This window comes from Rattus rattus, chromosome 6 (genome assembly GCF_011064425.1).
Source record: "Rattus rattus isolate New Zealand chromosome 6, Rrattus_CSIRO_v1, whole genome shotgun sequence".
Lineage (NCBI taxonomy): Eukaryota > Metazoa > Chordata > Mammalia > Rodentia > Muridae > Rattus > Rattus rattus.
Window position 1 is genome coordinate 25,844,630 of NC_046159.1, and position 13,145 is coordinate 25,857,774.

Below are 13,145 nucleotides of genomic sequence, written 5' to 3' on the forward strand. Positions count from 1 at the left end.
AAAGCTGAGTTCTGCAGAAGTGGCCCAGGGATGCCCAGTTCAGCGCCCGCTGAGGCTTCAAGGAGGAAGACTGCAGACCTGACTCACTGGGCCGCCGCTCTGGTTCTGTGCGGAGAGCCTGAGCCGAGAGCCAATGCTGGTGGGTGGGTGTGACTCAGCTGCAGATGTGACAGCGTCCTGTGTCCCCATGGGGCCCCACGGAGGCATCGCTTCCGGGAGCAGCCACCCACACCGTGTGTATGTCCTCTTTCAGGTGGTTCCCTGGACTCTGTGAGCCAGCGGTGGTTGGAGCTACACGCCTGCGTCATGGACTCTGAGGTTAGACTCCCGCATCTTCTCATCTTGTTCTTCCTGGGTGTCCCTGTTAACGACGCAACCCGACCCCTCACTTGGCCGGTCCGCCAAGATGCGCCTCAGATATCCAACAGAATTCACTCCATTGGCATCTGATAGGGACTTGGTACAGAATGGGGACATTCTTCCAGAAAAACGGAATGGCGTGACCGTCAGCCTGGCGGACATAGAACACATGTCTGCCATGTGTCGCAGCACAGAGGCTGGACAGAAAAGATCTGGAAAGGCTGCCTTTTGTCCCAGTCAGGGGCTGAGCCGGGTGCTGGCAATAGTGTTCTCTAGCCTGCTGATGTCTCCTGCTGCCCTGCAGGGCCCCTAGAGAGTGGGTTGCTCCTGTGCCCCTCCTCCCCAGTGGCCTTGCCTTCGGGGCAGGAAAGCTGGGACACAGAAGTTAGGTGGTATCTGGCTGAGACCACAGTGTAATGCTGACATTTTCTCTTCCATCTCGGCGTTTGACATGCCCGCCCCACGTCAGAGCTTGTTATCTTATTGTAGATGTCTCTGACCTTCTGAGGCTTTCTTTTTATGGTAAATTAATATAGTTAGTATTATTATAACTATTGAGTGCACAGTTGAGGGACATTAAGTGAAGCAGGTTTCATTTCTAAGTTTTGTTGTCCTGCAGGCCTCGTGGTGCAGGTGTTGTTGCTAAGCAACCCCCAGGGCTGCTTTTGGTCACACCATAGATCTGACAGAGAGGCCGGTGAGCGAGACCCTCCCTGCTGCCTCCGCCTTAGAGTTTATCGAGCACCCGTGCAATCAGGCTCAGTCCTGTACATAAACATGGATGTGACTGAAGTGACAGCATTTGCCTGGTGCCCCGGAGGCAGTGTCCCTGGGACCTTTCCCTCCAAGCAGCCTCCCCTGTGGGTGTCTTCAGGAGGGTTCTCTAGAAGGTGGCCAGATGACCCGCGGTGTCTTCTACTGGACAGCGCGTGCCACAGACTATTTCTCTGCCATAGGCCTCTGACTAAGGCTTTCGGATTCTCGGAGTTATTGGTTCTCACAGGCCAGTGGGACTCGGGTCCAACTGTGCCCTGACCCAGGCTCCTGTGAACCTTCCTGACCGACTCCCTTTTCACCTTAGGTCAGCAATGGCTCAGGCCTGGGGGCCGAGCACATCACAAACCTGCTGGTGTTCGGCTTTCTCCGAAACAATGACCGTGATTTCCACCAAGAGCTGGAGGTACTGGGGCAGGAGCTGCCCGTGCAGGTTTACCTGGAGGGGGACCGTGAAGACGAGCTGCAGACAGATGGCAGCCGGGCTAGCCGATCCTTCTATCATGGAAGAATAGAGCCAGGTAGGTCCTGGTCTTGTGCACCTCGTGCCAAACGAAGGCTCTGCTGACTCCTAAAGGCCACGAGGGTCTTTGGGGTTCAGTCTCTCCCCTTATATTGGCAGGTTCTTGTGTGTGCGCCTGTCCTGTGATCTCTGCTTGATTGCCCCCCACTACTGTCCAGCTCACCACCTCCTGTATCAGGACAACTAATTAGACAGTTCTTCCTCCGGATGAGTTCTAAGTTCCTTCAGGCCTGGAGCAATATTAAAATGTGTTTTTTTTTTTTAACATAAGTCCCGAACAGTTATAACACAGCCAAAGACCGGAAACCGGTTGTCTAGTTTGGGTTTCATTGCTATGAAGAGGAGACACCATGACCCAGGCAAGTTTTATGAAGAACAACATTTAACTGAGGCTGGTTTACAAGTTCAGTCCATTAATATCATGGCAGGAAGCATGGCAGCGTTCAGCCAGACATGGTGCTGGGAGAGGAGCTGAGAGCTCTGCGTCTTGATCCAACTGCAGCCAGGAGAGACCGCCTTACAGATGGCTAGGAGGAGGGTCTCAAAGGCCACTCCCACAGTGACACACTTCCTCCAACAAGGATACATCTCCTAACAGTGCCACTCTCTGGGCCGAGCATATTCAAATCACCACGCTGGTCGCGATGTTATAAACCAGGGGTGCCACCAGCTTCAGCTTGTGGAGTTTTGGAAAGTAGCGAGACAGAGGCCTTCATCCTGCCATTCAGATCTGGGAGGTCCGGGACATTGCTAGTCCCGGGGGGACACTCAGCAGCCCCACTGCACCCTGTGTGGGCTAGGTGAACTCTCAATCCTGTGAAAACTCTTGCCGTTAGAGTCATTTTTGCCTCCTGTATGAAACTGTCACACATGGAACTTGCTGTTACCTAAAGAGATGACCCGAGTGCTGAAATATTCTGAGCCTCATTTCCAGATAAGGAAACTGAGGCATAGCAGGGAGACATGGCAAACTTCGGATCAAACTGCCCATGCTTCGGGAGCAAGACTCAACCGAGCAGTCACCTCCTGCTAAGCCTGTGTCGCTCGGCTGCACCTAGACTTTACCTGTCCCTGACCTGAGCCCTGGCTGTCTTTCAGCCTCGGTTCTGAGGTCCCCCTGCTGCCCTGCTGTGTTTGCAGCAACTGAAGAGTCTGGGATGCTCCGGGCGCTCAGGGTGCTTGTGGGCGGCATGCGAGATGGCATCATATGAGGAGTTCTTCAGAGTGTGCAGGCTGGGGCTCTGCTACTTGGGCTGGAGAATGATTTTTTTTTTTAAATGCACGTCTGTCTGTCTGCCTGTCTGTGGGGGAATGCACATACCCTAGCATGTGTATGGAATGAGAGTTGGTGATTTCCTTCCACCATGTGTGTTCTGGGGCTCAAACCGAGGCTGTCAGACTTGGCAGCAGGTGCATCCGAGTCATCTCCATGGTCCTCAAGTGATGTCGATTCTGGTTAGAATCATTGCCCCATAAGCCTCCAGGACCTCTGAGCCCTAGACTGAGGCCTTCCAGTCTTGTGGGCCAGGGGCTGGGGGTGCAAGTCTGAGACAGGCAGTGCTCTGCTTTTCTAAGGCCTGGGGTTTGTCACTAGCAAGGAAGCAAACTAACAGCTAAGCAGTCTTCAAAGCCAGACTTGGTACCTGGTTCCAAGTCCTGCTATCTCTGCTCCCGGGCACAGGGGCTTCACTGCCCTCTGGTGGTTGTGAGGGAGACTAGCAACTAGTTTAGCTTTTCTTTTTTAAATTATTTTTTCCCCTGGCTAATTAATGTTTTTCTGAGACAGGGCCTCGCTGTGTTACCCTGCCTAGCCTGAAACTTATTGCATAGACCAGCTAATCCTGAACTCCCAGAGCTCTTCCTGCTTCTGCCAAGCGTGGTTCATTTTTTAAGTGCCCTGAGGAGGTATCTTGGGTAGGCTGGGGTGTGGGGCTGTTCTCCACAAGCCAGCTTTCACCACAGACTGTCTTCGAATCCCACCAGTGAGCCATCTGGCCAGGCCAACGCTGAAGAGAAGCACCAGGCAGTCCAGGAAAGGCTGAGGGAGTACGGGGGGAGGGGGGGTCAGGAGAGGCTCTGGCCGTGTGCAGGTGTCACTCGCCCCGTGCTGTGCCCGCCTCTTTCTGCGTCAGTCCATGCCTTTGACTTCAAGGCCTGGCTTAAGTCAGGGTGTCTGTGGAGGTGACCGTGGGGCTGCCGAGGCTTCGTAGACAACTGATCAGACTTGGAAGCAGGGCAGCTGTGGCTTCAGCAAGTGAGTGAGCAGCTGAGTGTGCCTGGAGCACTGGAAGAGTAGTGGAACTAAGTCACGGGGAACCGGAAGCCACTTAGTCACCTGTCACCCAAGCAGAAGAGAGTGAGCCTTGCTGAGAGTGGGTGGCTTGGTGGCCATGTGACAGGCATCGACTGAGGGGCTGGAGTAACTCTGAGTGCTAGGACGATTGCCCCACTAGTCTGAGGCTGGGTCACTCTGCATTAAAGCTGCAGTGACACAGGCAGGACACAGGACAGAAGGCCCTCCTCCCCTCACTGCTAGTACCTTGGGCCTCTAGCCACTTCCATAAAGTGAGTCCCTCAGGATCCACCTCACCATTGCCTCTTCCTGGTTCTGAGGTACAGGGTAGGAGAGCTGGTCAGCCTGCATTGTGAGGTTCTGTTTGACAACTGACTGAGGGAGGGAGCATGTCCCTGTCAGGATAAATAGGAAGCCATAGGGAAGTTACAAACCAAAACTAGTGATATTTGTTGAGTACTTTTTAGGAACTACGTACAAATCTGTTCATTCATTCATTCATTCATTCATTCATTCATTCATTCATTCGTGCAACTACTTACTGGGCACCAACTGCACACCAATCACGCATAGTTCTTAAGTGTTGGGTACCTGATAGTAAACCAAGAGATTTTAAAACTAGTTTTTTGAATGCTGGAGAGATGGCCCATGATTAAGAGAGCACTTGTTGCTCTTCAAAGGACCCAGGTTCAATTCCCTCATGTACATGGTGGCTCATAACCCTTGTAACTTTAGTTCCAGGGATCCTGCACCCTCCTCTGACTTCCGTGGCTAATAGGCACACAGGTGGTACACAGATGTACACGCAGGCAAAACACTCATACACATAAGATGCACTGATCTAAACAGAATTCCAGTTTCTCAGACGCTTACATCCAAGCAGCCCTGTCAGACAGGAGGAATAGGTAAACAGGTGTATAGTAAGTGCCAGAAAGAGAAAGAAAGGGGAGCAGAGGGGGCGGGGGAGGGGACAGAGATGATGACACCGCAGACTCCAGACCATGGGGAGGTGCAGGCCGCATAAGGAAGCTGCAGAAGGGACAGTGTGAGAGGAGACAGGGCAGGCAGTCCCAGGCAGTCTACCAGCAGGGTGTAGATGGGGTGTAGACAGGGTGTAGCCTTGGACACCTACAGAGTGAGCAGACTGGGAGGAGGGGCCAGCGATGCTGTTGCCCTGTGAGGAGGGGAAGGATGTGTGGTCTCCAGATGCAGCAGAGCAGACACTGAGTTGTCACTGACTGCAAGACCCCTTCCCTAGTGCCAGGCTGGTGGCTGGCTCACCTCAGGGAATGCCACGACTCAGGGGTGCCACAGCTCAGGGATGCCACGGCTCAGGGGCACCACAGCTCAGGGATGCCACGACTCAGGGATGCCACAGCTCAGGGGCGCCACGGCTCAGGGGCGCCACGGCTCAGGGGCGCCACGGCTCAGGGGCGCCACGGCTCAGGGGCACCACGGCTCAGGGGCGCCACGGCTCAGGGGCGCCACGGCTCAGGGGTGCCACGGCTCAGCCCCCCTCCCCACCCTGCAGCAGCAGCAAGCATGTGATCTGGGACAGGCCTGCTTCTCCAGCCAGGGTATGCTTCTCAGGCCTCCCCTGGGTGAGGCCCTGCATGGTCCTCACTGGGCGTGAGGCTGTTAACAGAGCCATTGCTGAGTCTTGTTTCTGTTCGCTGCCTAAACATTCAGATTCTGAAAGTCAGGATGAAGTCATCCACAACATTGCCAGGCATCTCGCCCAAGCAGGTGATGAACTGGACCACAGCATCCAGCCCACACTGGTGAGACAACTGGCCGCACAGTTCATGAACGGCAGCCTCTCAGAGGAAGTAAGTGCACGACTCTGGTCTGTGAGCTCCTCTTCTAGGACACTTGGGAAGGGGGGGAGGGGGGACGCAGTTCCCTTTGTTGAACCAGAGTCTTTCCCAGAAAGTGAATCCTGTCCTTGACTGCCCATCAGCATGGTCTTCCCAAAGGAATTAGGTGGGTGAGATTTAGGATCCCTTAAGTCGGAGTACAGTGCTTAGGGAGACAGGCCTCAGAAAGATCCTCGAAGTGCCTGATCCATACAGAAAGACTCAGTCTTCTGTTGTGGAGAACTCGACGTCGTTTCCCTGGGGTGACATGCTCACCTGCTCGGCTGTGTGGTTATAGTCTGCACATGGGAACTGACACAATGCCACCTCTTGCTGGGGTGTGTGAGGACATCAGAGTCCCTAGAGCTGTGAAGGACCAAAGCTTGTTCCTCAGCACCGGGTCCTTCCTAAAAAAGCAGAGAGGGGGGGGGGGGAGAGAGAGAGAGAGAGAGAGAGAGAGAGAGAGAGAGAGAGAGAGAGTGAGAGAATAGAGGAGGAGAGAGGAGAGGAGGAGAGGGAGGAGGAGAGGAGAGGAGAGGAGAGGAGAGGAGGGAGGGAGGGAGGAGAGGAGAGGGAATGAGAACCAAATCCTGGGGCTATGAGGTACCTGCCTGTGAAGGGGAAGGAGGAGGGAGATTTTGATCATAGGATTTCCACCAGCTGAAACCATGGCTGCCTCCACACAGCTGTCTGTGCCAGCACTCTACCTGCCACTCTCCAGCCGCTGTCATAAACATAGAAACACCCGTGAACAGCCTTGGGTTCCTCCTATGGGGTAGATTTTTTACTTTCTCTACATTTTTGTTTTATTTTGTTGAGACAGAGTTTCTCTGTGTGACCCTGCTGTCTTGGAACCAGGCTGACTCTGAATTCAGAAATCAGCCTTACTTTGCCTCCCCAGTGCTGGGATTAAAGGCGTGCACTCCCCTCTCCGCTTTTTAAAAAGATTTAAAGTTATGTGTCTGTGCGCACCTCACGTGTGAGTACAGCGCATGCTTGCCAGGTACGTGTGTGTGTAGACATCAGAGCCCCCAGAGCTGGAGTTAGAGGCCCTCGTGAGCTGTCCCCCCTGAGAGGCTGCTTCCTCCTCTGACCTGGTCAGTCTCTCTGAAGGAGAGCATCAGTAAACTGTCTTCTTTAATGTGCAGGACAAAAGGAACTGCCTGGCCAAAGCCCTCGACGAGGTGAAGACATCCTTCCCGAGGGACATGGAGAACGACAAGGCCATGCTGATAATGACCATGCTGTTGGCCAAAAAAGTGGCCAGTCACGCACCATCTCTGCTCCGTGACGTCTTCCGCACGACCGTGAACTTTATTAACCAGAACCTCTTCTCCTACGTGAGGGACTTGGTTAGAAATGTAAGGATGAGTGACGCCAGCCCCTGCCTGCTTGCCTACCCTGTTCTAACCCAGCAGAGCCTCTGCTGCAGCCCCTCTGCCCCTCCTTCCCCTCCTGACCAACCGCAGACGGCAGACCGTTTAGAGGAGAGCCGAGGCTGTTCACGCTGCTGGTGGCAGCCAAGCAAGCGGGGGAGACGTGGAGCGTTTAGACAGATGACCTAGGGCTCAGCAACCTTGGGCTACTCTTTGCTGTCACAAACCTAAGTGTGTGCGGCGTGCACATGGAAGCCGGAGGTCATTATTAGGTGTCTTTTTATCTCCCTCTACCCATCTGGAACTTGCTGTTGAGGCTAAACTAGCTGGCCAGGCAAGCCCTGGGCTCCCGCCGCCTCCCTTCCCTTCCATCCCCGGGGTAGCAGTTGTTGATTGTGTATTGATGCTCTACCTGAATGTATGCCTGTGTGCCTGATGCCTGGATAGGCCAGAAGAGGGTGCTGGATCCTCTGGGACTGGAGTCCTAAGTGATTGTGAGCTGCTGTATGGGTGCTTGGAATCTGAACTCAGCTCTAAAGGCCTTCATAGATCTTTCTGGGCCATCTTCACAGCCCCAGGTACTATGTGTAATCAACAAGGGACTACACTTGTGTGTCTGTGTGTGTGTGGGGGGGGGAGCATGTGTGCCACAGCACATACATCAGAGGTGTGGTTCTCTCCTTCCACTGCGTGGGTCTTGGGGATTGAACTCAGGTCAGCAGGCTTGGTAACATAAGCCTTTACCCAGTGAGCCATCCCATTGGCTCATAAATTCTTTAGACCTGTGCTTCCCAAGGATGGTGGATTAGGTCAGACTCTCCAGTAGAGTCTTAGCTCTGGTTACGCAAACCCAAGTGGAAGCCGGGTGGAGATAACTGATCTCCACTCGCGCTTCCGGATGTTTGTGATATTAGAACATGTCAGAAACATTACCCAGGAGTCCCCCTTTGAGGGAGGGGGTTGTTTGTTCATTCTGGGGGGAATAAACACGGTCCAAGATGGCAATGGAATGCAAGGCAATCCTCCTGCCTCAGCATCCTAAGTGCTAGGACTACAGGTGCGCCCCGATGGCTGGGCGAGCGGCACAGGGGACAGGTCTCTGCATGCTGGGCGGGCACTGTTGTCTGAGCCACAGCCAGAGCCTGGTGTCTGTGTTCTAAAGCACTGTGTCCCACAAGGAGACTGACTCTGCTGCTCCTTTCCTAGGAGATGGACTGAGGGTGCCTGCAGAAGCCCGACTGGCTGAACCCCGATATGGCAAGAATTGTGAAGCTGCCTCCAAAGGACTCTACTGTGACTGTAAAAGACACTGGAGTGAAGCCAGGTCCCAGAGAACAGCCGTGTCTCCCTGTTTCCAGGTGGTGGGAATCCCAAGGGTGACTCACCTAACATTTCTACACTCGGCTTGAGTGTACCTGAAGGGCTGACGCCAGCTCTGGCATCCACACCATGTACCTTTGTCTTACGGCTGTATGGGTTCCCACTTGGAAATTAAACCTACAAGCAGGCTGTGAGGCAGAAAAGTGATTTGTAATGTGACGTGACTGTGAGAAGCAGCTCTGGAACTCCGTCTTCACCATGCAGGCGGGCTTCTCTGAGGAGAACGGTGCTAGGAGTGTGACGTCCACCCAGCCTAGTGGACACCCCAGTGCTCACAAGGCCACTACCTGCCTTTGTAAAAGCTGAATGGCTCTTCTCAAACCGTGGGAAGCCCAACCACCCCACTCCACCCTGCCCAGGGCTTTAGCTGTTCCAGGGGTCAGCTGTTTTCCCAAGACTTCTATCCCAGTGAAAACATACTGAATCGGGCACACGACTTGTCTGTGTGAGGTCAGCTGTTATCATCAAGCTCTTGCTAGGGAACGCAAAGAACTGACAGCCTAGTGTCAAGGCAGAAGGAACAGAAGATCTGAAACAGCCAGTAATCCAAACGACAAAAGGTGGCTCCCAGTCACGTCCCACACCGTCTTGGTTGTAAAGCAAAGTTGCAAAGAACCAAAGTTCTTTCCCCAGGTATAACATCACAGAAGATTCTGTGTATCAAAGCCAAGTGTCCCCTTCACTTTTATCTACAAGGTCTCTCTGTATCCTCAAAGGTGGGGTCAGTCTTCTGCCAAACTTTCCTAAAGCTGGGGTTGTAGGCACGAGCACCTCAGCCTGCAAGTAGTCTAGGTTTGACCTCGTCCCAGTCATGGCGGCTGTAATGGCTTGGGTGTATTCTGTAACCTGGTGGGTTCTTCTTTAGTGACATGATCTTTGTGTGCGTATAATTGAGAAATTATTTTTAATTCAGAGAATATCTTTCATTCTGTTCTAAAAATGTGTGAATTACTTTAAGTGATAGAAATTTGATTATTGAGCGGGAGAGATGGCTCAGTGATTAAGAGTACCAACTGCTCTTCCAGAGGTCCTGAGTTCAATTCCCAGCAACCACATGGTGGCTCACAACCATCTGTAATGGGATCCGATGCCCTCTTCTGGTGTGTCTGAAGACAGCTATAGTGTTCTCATCATACATTAATAAATAAATCTTTTTTAAAAAGTAAAGTGTTTCTTCAGAATAAAAGGTTCTTCTCTTAAAAGATGTTGGGAGAGCTGTATCTCGAAACGACCTTGGACATCACGTCAGGCCGCATCATTCGGTAAGCACGGCTGTTTGGGGTCACACGTCCTAGGGCTGGCTTTTCTCCAGGGATTTCACTAGTTCTGCTGACCGGGAACTGAGCTGTGGTTTTGGATCCTAGGATCATGCTTTCAACACTGAAAGGCAAACCAAGGATGCATGTACTTTTAGAATACAAAGCATTATTTGAAATAATCCCTAAATAAGGAATAGTGCACAAAGAGATGAGTCGCCAGTTATCATAAAATCTCATTTATTGTCACCTCCAGGGTGTTTCCCCCCAAGATGTTGCTTCTAACTGAAAGTACAGTTTGTAGACTTGAATTCTGTCACTTGCTAATAAAGAATAGATTGGGCACAAAAAGACAATGGGATGGGAGGGGCCGGAACAATTCGCAGCAGTAAACTGAGCAAATCAGACAGTAGCAGTCAGAGCTGATAGAGCACACTGCAAATGAATGCTGCCTAAATTAAACACTTACGCTAATTTCATTTTTAAAGATAGGATCTCATGTATCTAAGAGCCTTTAGCTCTTAGCCAAGTATGGCCTGGAACATTGTCTTGCCTTCACCTGAGTGCTGGGATTACAGGTATGTATTCCATGCACAGGATGGAACCCAGGATTTCATGCACCCTGGGCAAACATGTAATAGCTACATCCACCTGACTCTGCTGTGTTAATGAGAGCCATCCCAGTACCTGGGGAACAAGATACTAGAAGCACTAACAGACCGAGTCTAATCAAGGACTTAGGAGAAAGAGGCACTTTTAGTCTGAAGGAAGGACATGGGTTGTCAGCAGGGGAAATACAGGTCGAGGAGAAAAAGGTTTTCTTTCGGTGCTGGCCCACAGATGGCCCATGGACAGGGCACCACACACTGTTTCAGACCTCACTAAGGGAGGTGTGAAGCTCACCCTCCTGGGGAAGGCCTCCGCAAACCAGTCATCTCACAGTGACAAAGCGTGGCACTGGCAAGAAAACCCCATGGACCAAGGTGCCTTCCACCAAGCATGGGACCCACGTGTCCGAAGTGGAGAACAAACCACTTCATAGGTGGGCCTCTGACTCCCACATGCACACCGCGGCATGCAGCCACACACAGAAGTAAGTGAACAGCTTCTCCAATCACAATGTTTGCTGAAGGCTGTCCAGTCACCAGCTTATTCCGTGACGCAGAGGGCAGCACCAGAGCAGCCGTGCTAACGGAGGCCCCTGAGCCGACTGCTAACTTGGGCCTCGGCTTTGCAGGTGTCCCTGAGACGGTTCTGACCTGAGACACTAAAGCAGCTGAGGGGCTGGGGCCTGTGTAAACATGAGCATGGGAAGGGCCCTACGTGCAGACAGGGGCATGTCAGGCCAAGTCGGGTTTTCGAGGAGGGCTGAGTGAAGACGACGAGGACAGCTTCCAGCCCTCTGTGCAGCTTTGTAAAGGTTAGGTAGCTGTAAGACCCCAGAGTCGATTCTGACGGACACAGCACTGTCCTGTGACAGTTTCACTAGGAAGCACGCTTGTCAGGCGAGCAAAATGGAAGACTTCCTGGTCAATCCTGAGTCTGAGTGTCAAGAATCCAAATAGTATCTCTAAGTGTCCACTCATCCATGTGCCTACTCTGGACTGATGGCCATTGCAGGGATGGAAAACTACAAAAAAAAAAACCAAACAAATAAAAAAAACAACAACAAAGATGTCAAGTGGCTGCCTTCCTGTCACTGCATGCTTGGTGAGGACACCTGTGTCAGGCTGCCTGACCTTGTTTGCAGCAAGGAGACATCACATTAACCAAGAACACTACTGACCACAGGGTGGCCCTAACGGGGCGACAGTGCCATGGGAGGCTCGACACATACATGCTCCTCAGTGTTCTGTACGCGGCCTTGGTACTTAGCCTGGCCTGTTCAGTGCTCTCACAGACACAAGCAGTGGAGCACAGGCCACAGCTAGGCTGCTGTGTGCAGTAAATGAACACGACTGTTCACAGGGACTCTGCCTAACATGTAGGGTCACTAAGAAAAGCACTGGACGGGGATGAGGTCGGCAATTTTCACTCACTGCCTTGCCTCTGACAAGTTAGGCGACTTGGTGAACCAGTTCTTGGTGGTTCCTACCCAGTAACCTGGAAGTCTAGACAGGACCTGGAGGAGTCGTAGGGCGTGAAAGCCCTCCAGCCTCTGGCATGCATTAAGTGCTCAAATCAGTATCAGCAAAAGGAACAGCAACCCACACGGCTCACTTCAGAGGGTGGCGTGTCACAGCCATTTCACAAGTGGAGGCTTTCAGTGCTGCAGTGGATAACATCATGGCTGTGTGAGACGGAGCCAAGGCTCAGCACACTAGTGAGCAGAGTTCATGCAGACTCCATGAAGACCTAAGAGGAGAGGTCGGGAAAGAGAACTCTTTCTCAGCTAGAAAGTGTAGTTTCCACAAAGTGGAACTTAAAAGGTCAAACGCCCACTCTCACCTTTAGAACAGAAGACACAGCAGGCACTGTTCTCTAGCTGGGGGCTTGGCACAGAGGCTCACAAGTGGTGGCAGCCTCAAAAGACCAGGCTCCGAGGACTTTCACTCTACTCAGTCAAGGACACCCGAAGGGACTGGAACACTGGCAAGAGGAACCAGGGATGCTTTGGGTGAAGTGTACATGAACCAGACCAAACGAGTGCAGCGAGACCAGTGGTTCTCACCTTCCTAACGATGCAACCCTTTAATACAGCTCCTCACGTCATGGTAACGCCCCGCCTTAAAATTATTTTGTTGCTACTTCATAACTGTGACTTTGCTACTGTTATGAATTATAATATAAATATCTGATATGCAGGATATCTGACAACTGATCCCTGTGAAAGGGTCATTCAGTCCCCAAAGGGTTCGTGACACACACTGAAATAGACCATCTTCTAGAAGGCAGTGATGCTCACTAAGGCCCTCCTGCTAAGGCACTCTGGACTCAGGACCATACTCGCTGGCCACTTCAGTGCAGCAAGTGGGCGCTCTTTAGGTATTTGTCAGGAAAACCTCACTGGGGTTTGGCTAAGTGAACATCAGTCATTCACTGAATGAACAGAACTCTACTGAGGCATGGAGCACGTCCCTGGATGCAGCACAATTCCAAGCACAAAGTGCACACACGACAACGGTCTGCTCTACAGAACTAGTAAAACTTCCCGGGTTGGGGATTTAGCTCAGTGGTAGAGCACTTGCCTAGCAAGCGCAAGGCCCTGGGTTCGGTCCCCAGCTCAGAAAAAAAAAAAAAAGTTAAAAAAAAAAAAAAAAACCTTCCCTCAGGTTTACAAAGAACAGGATGCCACAGCGACTCAGTTCTGGTGCCGTGTTCCCTAAT

The 13,145-nt window shown here is 52.1% G+C and overlaps 1 protein-coding gene across 1 annotated transcript; it reads left to right on the top strand.

Moving 5' to 3' along the window:
• Positions 1–255: 255 nt before the first annotated feature.
• Positions 256–9,718, top strand: Bid (BH3 interacting domain death agonist). The gene is made up of 5 exons (XM_032905760.1): positions 256–318; positions 1,442–1,655; positions 5,640–5,779; positions 6,955–7,167; positions 8,389–9,718. Exons 1-5 carry the CDS (start codon positions 307–309, stop codon positions 8,398–8,400), a joined length of 591 nt encoding a protein of 196 aa, XP_032761651.1. The 5' UTR covers positions 256–306; the 3' UTR covers positions 8,401–9,718.
• Positions 9,719–13,145: the final 3,427 nt, after the last annotated feature.

What these genes read in the sequence shown, in the direction of transcription:
- Bid (XM_032905760.1), top strand. An exon ending in TCATGGAAGAATAGAGCCAG is followed by an intron (nt 1,656 to 5,639) that starts GTAGGTCCTGGT and finishes CTAAACATTCAG; the next exon opens with ATTCTGAAAGTCAGGATGAA. An exon ending in ACGGCAGCCTCTCAGAGGAA is followed by an intron (nt 5,780 to 6,954) that starts GTAAGTGCACGA and finishes TTTAATGTGCAG; the next exon opens with GACAAAAGGAACTGCCTGGC.